Consider the following 16,292-nt stretch of genomic DNA (forward strand, 5'->3'; position numbering starts at 1 on the left):
CATTTTCATAACAAAGACAGTGGCAATCACCATCTAGATATTCATTTGTATTGCCTATAATCTGATTTTTTATTTTGACTCTCAAAAATAATTTTGTATCTATGAACAACTTGTTGTTGTTATGTGCCCTCAAGTTGGACCCTACTCATAGCGACCCCTCCTTGGGTTTCAGAGGCGGTATCACTACGGCAGTAGATTGCCCAACCTTCCTTCCAAGGAGTGGTTGGTGGGTTTGAACCGCCAGCCTTCTGGTTGGCAGTCAAGTGCCTTAGGCACTATGCTACAGAGCTCCCTCTATGAACACTAGAATGTATAAACTATGAAACTGAAGATAAGGTCATTTTCAAAATGTACAAATTAGTTTGTAGTAAAGGATCCCTGGAAGTCTATTGTAATTTCCATTTATATGCATGAAGGATGACTAGATAAGTGCAAAAACAATTCTAATCTGGGATTGTAGGCATCGGACACAGTTGATTAAAGTGAAGCCTTATCCTTTGTGTCATTTCAATTTTTGTAATTTGTATTAATCAGTTTATACTGGTTCCTCAAAAACCAGAGGAAATGCAAATCAGACTACCACCTTCAATGTGAATTTTGCTTGGCAACAGGAAGCTAACTACTTGGTAATATCTGCCACTGGTTATTGACATGTTTCTATGAGCTTGAGTGAGCCCTGATTGGAGTAGACTCAGTCACTGTGTGTGGTGGTTTTGCTTTCTCTCAGCTTGCTCCAATGTACTCATCAAGAGAATAATTTTTTAACTACTCTGAAACTGGTTCATCTAGATTTTGTTTTTAGGAACTTTGCTTGGTTGGTATCATTAGCTGGTGGGAAATTTTCTGCATCATTCAGGGATTAGAATGAGCATCAGACGAAATCAGGGCTTCTGTATTTTCTTGTCCATAAAGAGGTTAAATTCCTTTAAAAAACTTATAAAGTATTTTGAGAAAGACATTGGAAAATGCCTAATCACTCTTAAAACTCCTGCTTCCATTTTTGCTTTTAACCATCTAAAATTACAGATTTCCATTTGTAAACAACGAGGAGTATATTAATATAGACATAAAACTATTCCATCTCTAAGTTCTGTTGCCATTTAATAATTCATTTTTTAATGGCTATGTTACCTTGTGTAGCATTGCATTTATAATTATCCGGGTTCAAATCTTAGCTCTATCATTTATTAGCTGGATGACTGTGAGCCTAGTATTTTCCTCTCCGTGCCTTACTCTCCCCATCTTTAACTAGATGTTTTAATAGATCTGCCTAATAAGGTGACTTCACAAAGGCATTTGACTGTGTGTATCATAACAAATTATGTATAACTTTGTTGCCAAAGGGGCAAGGAGGCCACATCTTCTGACCTCCTGTAACCCCACAAGAGGAAGACAGAATCACCATCAGTAGCCCAAGGTCTATTCCTGTGAGGACAGACATGCTGCCTCCCTGGAGCCCTTCCACCAACCCTGACACCAACCGTTCCTCCCGCAACACCCACCTCTCTGCTAGGTTTGATAGTTTGCTGCAGTGGCCACACAGAACTCACAGATTATAGGGTTTATTAGGGAAGCACCAGACTACAATTCAAGTTCAGGAACGATGCTCAGTCTCTCTCAGCCTACCATCTCTCAGCCAACAGTCTTTCTCAGTCTCTTTCCCAGCAGTATGTGTGTCTCAGTGTTTCTCCCAGCGGTGCGTGTCTCTCAGCATCTCTCTCTCAGCAGTGTGTGTCTCTCAGGAGTGCATTTCTCTCAGCAGCACATCTTTTACAGCCAGCGGTCAGAGAGACTTCTTCTGCCTCTAGAAGGGCTCCTTTTGAGCCTGGCAGAGTGACCACTAACCAATCCCAACATCAGAATTCTATATACCTGAGAGAGAGTGAACTTCCCAGAAGGTTGCTTTGTGCTGATAACTTTAGCAATCAGGAGCTACTCAATTGCTCATGGCAAATTCCACCACAGAGTTTACAAAGACTTATGGCAGAAAAGCCACACTATATAATTTACTACACCGCAGTTTTGAAGAATGGGAATGAGCACTTGTGCTCTTGCAGAACCTGTACATAGACCAAGTCACTGGAATAGAACAAGGGGATACTGCATGGTTTAAAGTCAGGAAAGGGCATCAGAGTTGTGTCCTTTCACTGTACTTATTCAATCTGTTTGCTAAGCAAAAAAATCTGAGAAGCTGGACTATATGAAGAAGAATGTGACATCAGGATTGGAGGAAGAATCCTTAACAACCTGTGATATGCAGACGACACAACCTTGCTTGGTGAAAGTGAAAATGACTTGAAGCATCTACCAATGAAGATCAAAGACTCCAGCCTTCAGTATGGATTATACCATCAACATAAAGAAAATAAAAATCCTCACAACTGGACCAATAAGCAACATCATGATAAATGGAGAAAAGATTGAAGTTGTCAGGGAGTTCATTTTACTTGATCCCTCAGTCAACACCCAAGACAGCAGTAGTAAAGAAATAAAATGACATATTGCATTGGACCATTCTGCTGCAAAAGACCTCTTTGAAGTGTTAAAAAGCAAAGATGTCATCTTTAGGACTGAGATGCATATGACTCAAGCCATGGTATTTCCAGTTGTCTGATATGCACATTTTCAGAAGGGACCATTCCCTGGAGAAGGGTATCATGCTTGGTAAAGTGGATGGACAGCAAAAAAGGGGAAGACCCTCAACAAGACGATTGACACCGTGGCTGCAACACTGGGCTCAAGTGTAGCAAGGATTGTGAGGATGGCGCATGACTGGGCAGTGCTTTGTTCTGTTGTGCATAGGGTCACTATGAGTTGGAGCCAACTCAGCGACACCTAACAAAAGCAACAACATATGCATGTGAAAGTTGGACAATGAATAAGGAAGACCAAAGAAGAATTGATACATTTGAATTGTGGTATTGGTGAAGAATATTGAATAAACCATAGACTTCCAGAAGAATGAAGAATTCTGTATTGGAAGAAGTACAGCCAGAATGCTCCTTAGAAGTGAGAATGGTGAGACTTTGTCTCACATACTTTAGACATGTTATCAGAAAGGACCAGTTTCTGGCGATGGACATCATATTTGGGCAAGCAGAGGGTCAATGAGAAAAAGAAGACCCTCAATGAGATGGATCAACACAGTGGCTACAGCCGTGAGCTCAAGCATAGCACAAGCATGAAGATGGCGCAGGACTTGGCAACATCTCGTTTTTTGTGCATAGGGTCAGCATGAGTTGGAATCAAGTTGGTAACATCTGACAGCATTACCTTATAGAGTTGTGAGGATGGAATAAATATAGACACAGACCTTAGAACTTCACCTGGCTTATTGTACAATTGTTAATTTTTGGTTTAACTGTGTGTGTTTTTTTTTTTTAAAGAAATGAACTCATTATTTATGTTTTCTGTATTTAGTAATTAAACAATTGTTAATTTTTGGTTTAACTGTGTGTGTTTTTTTTTAAAGAAATGAAGTAATTATTTATGTTTTCTGTATTTAGTAATTAACTGATAACCCATTAGAAATTTCAATATTCATCTTTTTTTATGAATAGCACATTAATTTATTAAGGAGTATGTAGATTTTTCTTTAAATGCCAGCTTCATTTTAGGAATTGAAATATTTTATTCTGGAAATAAAACCTTTATTGGCCAAAATTAAAAACAAAAGAAAAAGAACTGTGAACATTAAAGCAAATTAGCCTTGAACACAACTACCCTTTCCTAAGAAGTTGATGCCATTAATGTTCTCAAATCTAATTTCTGTTTGTACCCTCTAGTTAAGAGCTCTGGTAGTGTAGTGCCAATCTCAGAAAGGTTTATTGTTATGACATATGCAGAGGCCAGTCCATTTATAGATAAGTGTATCTTAACTGTTGTTGTTATGTGCCGTCGAGTCGGACCTGACTCATAGTGATCCCGCCTTGGGCTTCCGAGGCAGTATCACTACGGAAATAGATTGCCCCATCTTCCTTCCGAGGAGTGGCTGGTGGGTTTGAACCACCAGCCTTCTGGTTAGCAGTCAAGTGCCTTAGCCACTACGCTACCAGAGCTCCCATATATCTCTATAAGCATAGATGTTGATGTCATAATTTTATAAAGGATTGGGTAGAACAAATCCAGTGATTTATCCTTGGATGAAGCTAGATAAATGGAAATTGGAATAACAGCACTGCATACAAGATTGATAGCTTAGGCTTGCTTTTGAGTTTGGTTTACTATTGTTAAGAGCTATTGTGTTTTGCTTCTTAGAGAATGGGAGGGCAAGCTCCTGTTGCTTCAGGAAATTCTGGATGAATGGCTCAAGGTCCAAGCCACGTGGCTGTATTTGGAACCCATTTTTAGCTCTCCAGACATTATGTCTCAAATGCCTGAGGAAGGCAGACGATTTACAGCTGTGGATAAAACATGGCGAGATATAATGAAAAGTGTCATACAAGTAAGTGATAATCTCTGAAGATGTGATTATTTGGTTAACGTGACAGGATTTTTTTTCAGAACAATGCAGTGGACCATTGTGCTTTTCCATGCATGATCTCTTTTCACTACCGTTGTAGAATTCCAGGAGCAAGAAATAGCAAAAGCAAAATAGGTGTTTTACCCTGATTATTCCTTGGTGGCCAAATTGAAACTGCATTATTTAATGACTTTTGGTAGTACTTCTTTTAACTGGATGTTCTAGTAGGAAGATGCTCCTCTATTCAGTACTTCCTGCCCCCTCTCTGCTGTGTCCTCCTGGATATTATGAACTGCAATGCTACTGAAATGCACTGTCGTGGAAACATGTCACTGTGCCAGCCACTTAGTCAGGAAGTTTCTCTGTAGGGACCTACACAAAGATGAGTTGACAAAGATAAATAGATCTAAAGACTCCAATAAATGCAAACAGAATGCTATATAAATAAATACACAAAAAACTCTGGAGAACTTAAAGCTAAGGAGGCAATTTAATGAAAACCAGTAACACTGAAAGAATATGGTGTTTATTTAATTCAAGACATTTATTTATTGGTAACTAGGAGCTCTGGTAGCATAGTGGCTAAAGCACTTGACTGCTAACCAGAAGGCTGGCGGTTCAAACCCACCAGCCACTCCTTGGAAGGAAGGTTGGGCAATCCTACTTTCGTAGTGATACTGCCTCGGAAACCCAAGGAGGGGTCGCTATGAGTCGGGGCCGACTCCATGGCACATAACAACAACAACAACAACAAGCATAGTTTATGTGTTATTGGAAGTTAAGATTAAAATAGAATAAATTAGTTATTAAATTATATCATTAAATGTATGTCAACTTTGGTTTGGTATTTTGATGAACTACATAGCCAAGAAGAATATTATCTTAATTTTTTTTTTTATTCTGCAAGGAAAACATTCATGTCTTTATCATGTAAACTTGTGAAGTTGTGACTGTAGCCCTAAATACTGCTAATACGATGTTGACATCAACTATACGTTTGATAGGGAAGTAGAAAGATACATTTGGGTTGTTTATTTAATAAGTTTACCTCATTTTATTTAATAGTCCATGAAAAAACTCTCTGTATAAACCAAACTTTTGTAAAAATATTCCTACTGTCATTAATTCTTTTGTACTTAATCATATTTGTTAATTTATTTTACAAATTTAGTCTTTCATATACTGTTTCCTAGCCACAAGGCAAAACTCATACAACATGTATCCATTTTCATTTGGAAAGGGATCAAGTAGAATTTTTCTGTTGCCCCAAAAAGCAAAAAGTATGTATTTGTATTTTTCTAGTTGGTATAATTAAAAAAATAAAACAATAATTTCTGTTTTTGGTGTTTGATCAAAATACTCTTCAAAATCCTGTAGTGCTAACCCAATTTTATAGACATTTCAGTGCCTGGAAAGGAGCAGCAATGTTGGGAATAGTAACTTAAGGGAACAGCTATCTGATTGTATAAAACCACTGAATTAAAAACAAACAAAAAAACATTACCTGCCCTCATTCCCAACAAGCAGTCTTCTTTGGGTGAAACTTCATTTACTTTTGTTATAAAACTTGACTGTCTTCCTCAACTTGCTGTGCATTTTATCCTTCTCAACATGTTTAGTATTCAGGGCAGCTTTTGGCAATACTCTCCAAAGCTTTGAAAATAAACATAAATTCATATTCTCTCAGGAAGTCTAATGAATAACCTGTATTAGGTATAGGCTGAAGGATTAATTGCTTGGTACAAAAGGCCATCATTTGTGCTCTTAGGGGTTTCTGATAAAGGTTCTTTCAGTTATACTATGCTAGGCGGGAGTAAGGGTCTGAGGTTCAAAACAGGATGCAAATAATGGTATAAACTTAACTGGCTTAATTGGGAGATCTTGGCTCCTTGAAGTGTAAACAGGAAATAATTTTATATTTTGTTACCCATTTCCAAATAGGCCCTTTTTTCATTGATATAGGCTTCATTATTGACCAAGACCCAAACCAACCCTAGTGCCATTGAGTCTATTCTGACTCATGGTGACACCATGTGGCACAGAGTAGAACTGTCCACAGGGTTTTCTTGGCTGTAATCTTCATGGAAGCAAGTCTCCAGACCTTTCTTCTGATGACCTGCTGGGTCGTTTGAACTACCAACTTTTAGATTAGCATTAGGGAGCAAACCATTTGTGCCATACAGGCTCCTTCACTTAATAGTATCCAAAAACCCACTGCCATTAAGTCGGATCCGACTCACAGCGACCCCTCCTTGGGTTTCCGAGGCGGTATCACTACGGAAGTAGATTGCCCAACCTTCCTTCCGAGGAGTGGCTGGTCGGTTTGAACCACCAGCCTTCTGGTTAGCAGTCAAATGCCTTAGGCACTACGCCACCAGAGCTCCTTCACTTAGTAATATTGTTGTTGTTGTTGTTGTTATTTGCCATCAAGTCAGACCCAACTCATAGCGACACCTCCTTGGGTTTCCGAGGCGGTGTCACTACAGAAGTAGATTGCCCAACCTTCCTTCTGAGGAGTGGCTGGTGGGTTTGAACCTCCAGCCTTCTGATTAGCAGTCAAATGGCTTAGGCCATTTAATAATAGGAGGCACTTAATAATGTGGTTGACTTGTTTTGTGAAGGGTAACCAGTATATGCAGTATAATCACATACATAGAATAATCCCAGTTCAAACTGGGATGCTTTGGGGAGTTAAGAGAGGGACTATTAAAAATTAAGCCAGGCCAGCAAGAATAAACTAGAGCTTTCTTCATCAGAATCTAATATGTGGTCACTGTATTATAAACAAAGGTATGGTGGCAGGGATGGAAATTAAGGAAGGACTTAACACTGTGGAAGGAGCTCTGGTGGCGTAGTGGATAAGGGGTTTGACTGCTAAGCAGAAGGTCAGCAGTTCTAAACCCACCAGCTGCTCTGCAGAAGGAAGATGAAGCAATCTACTTCGGTAAAGATTTACAGCCTTGGAAACCCAGTGGGGGTCACTATGATTGGAATCGACTCGATGGCAGGGAGTTTGCTTTGGTTTTGGTTAACACTGTGGATTACTCCTCATGAACACTGATATGATTATCGTCACTGCTGAGTACCCAAGCTGCCAGCAACAGAAGCTAACGTAATACCCTTGATGTGGCTCCACACCTAGAGGGACCAGATAGCCATTTAGAAGGAATTGTATATATTGGACCTCTTTCATCATGGAATGTGGCACTGATTTGCCTGCATTAGATGGAATTTTCCTTTCCCACCCTAAGCTTCTGCCAACAATATCATCCATTGATTTACTGAATGACTTATTCATTGCCACAATTCCCACACAACACTACTGCTGCTAATAAACTCGTAAGAGAAAAGAAGCAATGATCCTTATGTCATTTATAGATGCTTGTATAAGCATAAAATGGTAGAATGGCCTATACTGATGACTTAGTTACTGTACCTGTTGGTAGACAGTAGTTTGCAAGAACATGGTATATGTTCTTTACCAGTTCCAAATAAATGTTTTATCCCAGAAGCAGAATACATGAATCTGAGAAATGAGGAGCAAAAATATGAAATGCTACCTCTTATCAATACACAAGATAGGTTACTCAAAACAATTTTGCCTCCCAAATTTGGGCTTTGGAGAATAAAATAAAATAAGATATTTTGTTGAAATATCTTAGTACCCACTGCAGAAATGCTTCTATGTGGGGACACATCTATGGTTTCATTGACCTAGAAGTTCTTGATCTTCTCACTGTCCCCCCCTTTACCTCTCTGTCCTTAAAACTTTCTGTCTTACTTGAATTTGTTCCAGCCATACTAGTTTCCTAATTTTTTTTTCCTTACATGTGTCAAACATGTTCTACTTTTAGGGCCTTTCCACTGGCTGGACCTCCTTCCTGGGATGCGCTACCTGCAAATCTACAGAGCTAATGGCGTTGTTCCTCTTCGACATCCTTTCTCAAATACTCTCTTTTTTAATGGTTGACACTGGGCACCCTATTTGAAGTTGAAACCTGCCTACAGCATTCTTGGCGCTCTTGATCACCATTTTCTCTTTTATAGACTCTGCTACCTTCTACCTTACTATATAATTTATGAATTATTGTGTTTATTGTCTATCTTCCTCTTGGGGCTGGGCTCCTTGTCTGCATTTGTTTACTGTGGCTGGCACAAAGCAGGCCCTCAGTCAATATTTGTTGAGTGAGAGAATGAATGCATAAATTGCAATTGATCTTTGAATTTAATGCTAATTCTGAGGATTCTGAGTTTATTCTGAAAGTCTTCTCTGAAAATTGAATTTTAGGTGAGACCTGAGATCTGGATCAATTCTAGAAATATCCTGGGTCTTCAATAAAAGAACTACTTCTGGTGAGGTCAAAGAATCTCCAAGTTTTAAGGGTGCTTAATGGTCTGCTCAGTCAACCTGGATTTCCTTTCTTATTGCTTAAGTGGTTTTATGGGGATCTGACCGTTTTCTATTCCCGTGGGACTTCTGATTAGGATCGTTATGCTTCCAGAAGTTTACTGAACTGGCTTAGCTTTAATTCCATGAAATGTACTAAACTGCTTCCTGGTGGCGATAATAAGGATTCCCCCTACAGATACCCAAATTTAAGTTTCAGGCTCCTGACATCATAGGCACATGGTTAAAAATATAAATAAACCAGTAGATTGTCATGGGAGCTGATGAGAGTGGTGATGCTTGTGAATGAGGAGAAGACACTAAAATTGTTAACCAAGAAATATGGCAGTTAATAATTTCTTGCTTTCCTCTCCAGGGACAGAAAGTAATTAAAGTGTCAAGGAAGTCATACTAGGTTTTGAATTTCTAGCAGCTTCTTGTTATAAAATCGTATTGTTATATCCTGAGAACCTAGCTAGTAAGTACGAGCCTGGTAGAGCATGGTGGGTTTAAGTTCCTTGAGTTCCTCTGTGTCTGTAGGCTTAACTCATTCTGTGGTCATTCAAGCATTCAACAAATATTCATGGAATGCCTGCTCTATACCAGACTTTTATGGCAATGCTTAAAAGGGATGCAAAGTCAGTTTTATTTTAGTATGATGAATATCTAGCTTGAAGGAAAGCAGAGTATAAAAACTAGTGGAGTGATCTAAGTGCCTGATCTCCCCCTCCCCAATCCCCCCACAGCCTCTCCCTTCTTCCTTTCTTCCCTCTCTTCTTCCCTCTTTTTTAAAAACTCCAAAGACATTTATGGACAGAAAGTGAAAAGACTAGTTGGCAATTATCTGTGTGTTTTGGGCCCCATCTTAGTCACTTCAAATATGTTATCTGATTTGGGCCTCATTACAACTTTGAGAGAGTACTTTTATTATCCCCATTTTAAAGATAAAAAATAAATTAAGTAAATAATTCAAAATCAAACAAATAAAGAGCAGAGTATGGGTTCGAAATTAAGTCTGATTTTAAGGTCTTTATTTGAGGGTTTATGATGTTTACCTCCTCACTGGGAGAGAATAAAGGGAGTTTAGTTTCCAGTCATGGGATGATTATGTTTTTTTTCCCTGAAGTCCATATACAAAGGTATGTAGATTATTGCCTGTTTTCATTTAAAAGTAGCATATTTGAGTCAGAGTTGTTGTGCTAATCTAATTAAATAGGTTTGATCTCAGGGATTTAATAGTTGGAAAATTTGACTTGATCGCTGTTTCCAGAGGTATTTCTTTTGTAGTATTTAGTGAAAGGAATTTAAACTGTTGTTTTAAATAACTGATTTTTTTTTTTTTTCCCAGCTTTGAAGTCTCAGATCCAAAATAGCAATGTTACAATAAATTCCTTGGCCAAGAAAGGAGTTTTTCATCTTTGCTAGCAATAGTCAGCTTTGTTTTTCAACAAAGACAGGCATACTCTTCCAGAAGGTGGCACTCTGAGAACACCACTTTGGTTTTTGGATTTAGGCATTCCGGAGTACCACTCTGTCCCTCCCCGAAAGAATTGCACACTTCAATTAGAACCAGAGTCTGTCATGTTATTTTTTTTATTATTGTTTATTTGAAGCATAAAACTGTTAGGAGTATAACAAATGACTTTTTAAAATTGTGCACCTTTAAAGATAAGATGATTTAGTCATATGTTACATATTTCATAGGAAGCTGTTTTATTGGGAAAACAGGTATTCATGATAATTGTTTTGTTCTTTCATTAAATTGATGAGTTTCTAAGTTACATTGTAATATTTCAAAACAAAGGTGAAAATTACCTCTTTCGTTTTCAGCCACATTCAAAGTTTATTAACCCAGACATTTTAGACATGCCTGCAAATAGAACAAAATTCCTGTATGAAACAATTTACGGCTGACGTTTTTGGGTAATCTCTCAGTCATGGCTGAATACCAAAACTACCTTTAATTAGTTAACCTGAAGTTAAATGTTCAGTTTTTAACAATAAACCAAGCTCAATGCCGTTGAGTCTATTTGACTCATAGTGACCCCTCCTTGGGTTTCCGAGACGGTATCAAGACAGAAGTAGATTGCCCAGTCTTCCTTCAGAGGAGTGGCTGGTGGGTTTGAACCGCCAGCTTTCTGGTTAGCAGTCAGTTGCCTTAGGCACTAAGCCACCAGAGCTCCTGTTTAACAATAGTTTCTTGACTTAATTTTATCTACATTTCCTCAAGTGGCTTATTACTCATGTTAATAAATGTGCTGGTATGTTCTCACTGTGTTTGTTTTGTGGCCTAATAGTTGGATTCTCACTCTAATGTGTTGTGGCACCTCTTTTCAACACTTAATTTTATTTGGTAAAGAACTTTTCCTACTTTGTCAATGATGTCAATGATGAATAGGGTGAGAAATTATAAGACCAACTGGGTCCAAAGAATGGACCCTGATAACATAAACCATATGTTTTAAAGGAAAACAAAAACAAACAGTAAAATGAAAGGATTTTTATTTTGACTATATTTAGATTGTATTTTAATATATACTTCTAAATATTTTCATAAAGCCAGCAGTTGCTTCTATGGATATTTTTAAAAATCAATAAACTACTTACTTAATATATGTGTGTGTGTGTATGTGTGTTCTTAAGATCAGCTCTTTGTTAAATTTTTTATTTTGAATCCTACAACATAAAGGAAAGCTCTTTTTAAAATATTTCATTCAGTTTGAATCACTTTAAGGCAAACAGCTCACAATGGTGCTTTTAGATGATAGAATGTTCAGAAATCCACACGTTGCTGTAACAGTTTTAGTCTCAAATGTGTCCAGGAAGAAGGAAACTTGAGCTTACCTCCTTAGTAAGCAGAGTGTTATAATGTAATTCCAAGGGTGTGGTTCTTTGTAATACAAACTCTTCACAGAAAAATCCTTACTCCCCTCCTAAATAGCTTATTTTTCAGTCTACAGTTATAAAACAAAGATAGTGTCATATTTAAAGAAGACCTGTCTCATTCAATGATGATTATTACATTGAAAATAGTTCATGTTTTATTGAGGATAATAATATTCAAAATAATGATGGCATCTTTTTAGAATACTTTTCTTCAAAACATATATTAGACATATATTATTTTGTTTCTATCTTTACCCTTCTTGTGAGTTCAGCTAGTGTTTTCTCTTCCCTCCACTCTTTCTCATCTTCTATCTCTGTCACTCCCCAACTTAGAATGGGAAATTATGAACAGCATGGCTGGGGTTCAAGACGACATGACTTTTATGTAATTAGGGAGACCTGAGGGGTTTGACTGCTAACCAGAAGGCTGGCAGTTCAAACCCACCAGGCACTCCTCGGAAGGCTGGGCAATCTTCTTCTGTAGAGATACTGCCTCAGAAACCCAAGGAGGAGTTGCTAATGAGTCGAATCGGCTTGACAGCAGTGAGTTTGGTGGTTTATTTATTTATTTGTTAAACCAAGAATACACAAGCCTGCTTTTTAAACATAAGTACTCACCTTAAATTTGCATAACCTTTATTTTATTAAATACACATAATCTCAGATATAATATGAATATAAATGAAGTTAGTATCTGACATTTTTGAGTTGAACGTTTCTTCCTTTATTTTTAGGATAAACATGTTCTGACAGTTGTGACTATTGAGAAAATGCTGGAAAGGCTGAAAAAATGTAATGAACTTTTGGAACTCATTCTTAAAGGACTTAATGAATATTTGGAAAAGAAACGTCTCTTCTTCCCCAGGTTTTTTTTCTTGTCCAATGATGAACTGCTGGAGATACTGTCAGAGACAAAAGACCCCACTAGGTAAGTTAGTTACATATAACAACACATGGCTACGTTTATCGCCTTAAATTTGTTTCTTAGAATAAGGCACAACATAAAAAGGTATATATGATTCTCTTTAGGTCTACAATAATTTTTCTCCAAGAATATTTTCAGTATTATTAAAAATCATTTAATAATTATTAAAAGTACAGGTAATATTGTTGCATGGTATTTTTCTAGATGTGATGAACCAAGGAATGGTTCTTATTTTATCCTATATTCTCTTAGATTTTTCAGAGCATGACATTCTTCTTTTTATATCCAGAATTAAAGCCAGAACTCTGACAATGACTGTTGGGTCCTACTGGGTTGGTCCCCCGTTGTCTCTCTGAATCCATTTCCTGCTGGTCTTGCTCACACTGCTACAGCCCATCAGCCTCCTTGTAATTCCACATAAAAGGACAGCTTCCTCCCTCAGGGACTTTATATTTGCTGTTCTCTTACCCACATATCCATAGACTTCTTAGAGGTCTTTATGGAGACCTGCTCAAACATCTGCCACTCAGGAAGACCTTCTTTGACCATCATATTTAAAATGACAGCCCTTTCCAGCCCTCCTTAGCCTCTGTTCCAGACTTCCCTTGCCTGCCTTATCTTCCTTCCACATACTCACTACCACACCGTAATTTACTTACTAGTTTACTGTTTGAATTTCTAGCAGAATACAAGCTCTATGGCAGAGATTTTTGACACTTTTCCCCCAGTGCTGCTGCCTCCATCTAGAAGAATGTCTGGTAGATAGTAGGCACTAAATAGATGTTTGTTAAGCAAATTTGTTAATTTTCTATTTTGTACCATTTAAGTAGAAGGAGACAAGTAATCCAGACAAAAAGATAAATTAGGGCTCAGATTGATTTCCATCTGAGTTTTTATACTGTACTTCTCTTTGCTCATTTGGGATATGAATACAATTGATTACTGGTAATGTGCCAAATGTGACAGTTGCTTTAGTAAACTGTAAAGTTCTAAACCCAATTCTTAATTTGCAAGCAGTCTCTGAAGATCCCAATTGAAATGGTACTTTTGTGCATTTGCAAATTCTTCAGCCTAATGTATTATCTGTGAGTCAAGATTTGGCTTGCTCTTCATGTTTCTTATAAGTGGCATCTTTACAGGTCATTGTGTTGGCAACAACGCTTTATAGACTTCTTCTCCATAAGCATTTAATATCATTGTAATTTTACACATAGTTTTGTGTATTCCATTAATGTATGACCCTCCTGCCTGACTGTACAATCCACGCAGGCAGAGATTGTGTCTTCTTGTTGTTCAGCATTGCATCCCAGTGACACCCAGCATGCATAGTCCATAGTGCATGGTTATTAACTGAGTTAAGTTTGGTGCCCAAAAACATTGATATTCAAGATATGCTTTAGCTTTGTTAATCCTCTTTTATTTATTTATTTATTTTTCTCACAGGGTACAACCTCATTTGAAGAAATGCTTTGAAGGAATTGCAAGGGTGGAATTTACAGAAACTTTAGATATTACTCACATGAAGAGTAGTGAGGGAGAGGTTGTGGAACTCATAGAGATCATTTCAACAGCCAAAGCCAGAGGTCAAGTGGAGAAGTGGTTGGTTGAGTTGGAGAGAATTATGATCAAATCTATCCACAAGGTAGCCAACTGTATTATTATTTTTAGTAAACCATGATAGAGTATTGTTACTATAAATATATCATTGTTCAATGAGCTATTATTTACACAGAATTGAGGAATGGATTACTAATTCAAATGTAATTGTTGTTGTTGTTGTTAAGTGCCGTCGAGTCGTTTCCGACTCATAGCGACCCCATGCACAGCAGAACGAAACACTGCCCGATCCCGCACCAGCCCCACAATCCATGCTATACTTGAGCCCATCATCGCAGCCACCATATCAATCCATCTCCCTGAAGGCCTCCACCTCTTTCGTCGACCCTCCACCCTACCAAGCATGACATCCTTCTCCAGGGAATGGTCCCTTCTTACATGACCAAAATAGGTGAGACGAAGTCTGGCCATTCTTGCTTCCAAGGAGCATTCTGGCTGCACTTCCTCCAGGACAGATCTGTTAGTTCTTTTAGCAGTCCACGGTACTTTCAGCATTCTTCACCAGCACCACAACTCAAAAGCATCAACTCTTCTTCGGTCTTCCTTATTCATTGTCCAGCTCTCACATGCATACCAGGTGATTGGAAATATCATGGCTTGTGTCAGGCGCACCTTAGTCCTCAAGGAGATATCCTTGCTCCTCAGCACTTGAAACAGTTCCTTCGCAGTTGACTTCCCCAATGCTACACGTTGTCTAATGTCCTGACTGCTGCTTCCGTTGGCATCGATTGTAGAACCAAGCAATGTGAATTCTTTGACAACCTCAATCTTCTCTCCATTTATTGTGATGCTGCTCATTGGTCCAGTTGTGAGGATTTTTGTTTTCTTTATGTTGAGATGTAATCCATACTGCAGACTGTATTCTTCAACCTTCATCAGTAGGTGCCTTAAGTCATCCTCACTTTCAGCAAGCAAAGTTGTATCGTCTACATATCTCAGGTTGTTAATGATTCTTCCTCCAATCCTGATACCACGTTTTTCTTCATATAGTCCAGCTTCTCGGATTATTTGCTCAGCATATAGATTGAATAAGTGTGGAGAAAGAATACAACCCTGACGCACTCCCTTCTTGATTTTAAACCATGTAGTGTCCCCTTGTTCTGTTCGAACGACAGCCTCCTGGTCAAGGTACAGATTCCTCATGAGTACAATCAAGTGCTCAGGGATTCCCATTCTTCTCAATGTTATCCATAATTTGTCATGATCCACACAATCAAATGCCTTTGCATAGTCAATAAAAGACAAGTAAACATCTTTCTGGTATTCTTTGCCTTGAGCCAAGATCCATCTGACAACAGCTATGATATCCCTTGTTCCACGTCCTCTTCTGAATCCGGCTTGAACCTCTGGAAGTTCTCTATCAATATACTGCTGCAAACGTTTCTGAATTATCTTCAGTAATATCTTACTTGCATGTGATATTAATGATATTGTTCTATAATTTCTACATTCTGTGGGATCCCCTTTCTTTGGAATGGGCACAAATATGGATCTCTTCCAGTCAGTTGGCCAGGTAGCTGTCCTCCAAATCTCTTGGCATAACTGAGTGAGCGCCTCCAATGGGGCATCAGTTTGTTGAAATATCTCAATCGGTATGCCATCAATTCCCGGAGCCTTGTTCTTCGCCAGTTCTTTCATTGCAGCTTTGACTTCTTCCTTCATTACCATTGGTTCTAGATCATATGCCACTTCTTGAAATGGATGAAGATCGATCAGTTCTTTTTGGTACAGTGACTCTGTGTATTCCTGCCATCTTCTCTTGATGTTTCCTGCATCATTCAATATTTTGCCCATAGAATCTCTCAATATTGCAACTCGAGGCTTAAATTTTTTCTTCAGTTCTTTCAGTTTGAGAAATGCTGAGCGTGTTCTTCCCTTTTGGTTTTCAGACTCCAGGTCTTTGCACATTTCATTATAGTAATTGGCTTTGTCTACTCGAGCTGCTCTTTGAAGTCTTCTGTTCAGCTCTTTTACCTTTCCATTTCTTCCATTTGCTTTAGCGATTCTCCACTCAA

General features: G+C 38.3%; 1 protein-coding gene across 1 annotated transcript in view; it reads left to right on the plus strand.

Moving 5' to 3' along the window:
* DNAH7 (dynein axonemal heavy chain 7) overlaps nt 1-16,292 on the plus strand; it is a gene marked incomplete at its 5' end in the record, with an annotated part of 302,031 nt that overhangs the window by 53,833 nt on the left and 231,906 nt on the right. Inside the window, 3 exons of the mRNA XM_007953149.2 lie at nt 4,258-4,444; nt 12,470-12,663; nt 14,104-14,302. Of these exons, the coding sequence (XP_007951340.2) occupies nt 4,258-4,444; nt 12,470-12,663; nt 14,104-14,302 (580 nt within the window). The remainder of the gene's footprint in view (nt 1-4,257; nt 4,445-12,469; nt 12,664-14,103; nt 14,303-16,292) is intronic.

The sequence above is a fragment of the Orycteropus afer genome, unplaced genomic scaffold, assembly GCF_000298275.1.
Source record: "Orycteropus afer afer isolate SDZICR_OR568_19922 unplaced genomic scaffold, OryAfe1.0 scaffold00374, whole genome shotgun sequence".
NCBI lineage: Eukaryota > Metazoa > Chordata > Mammalia > Tubulidentata > Orycteropodidae > Orycteropus > Orycteropus afer.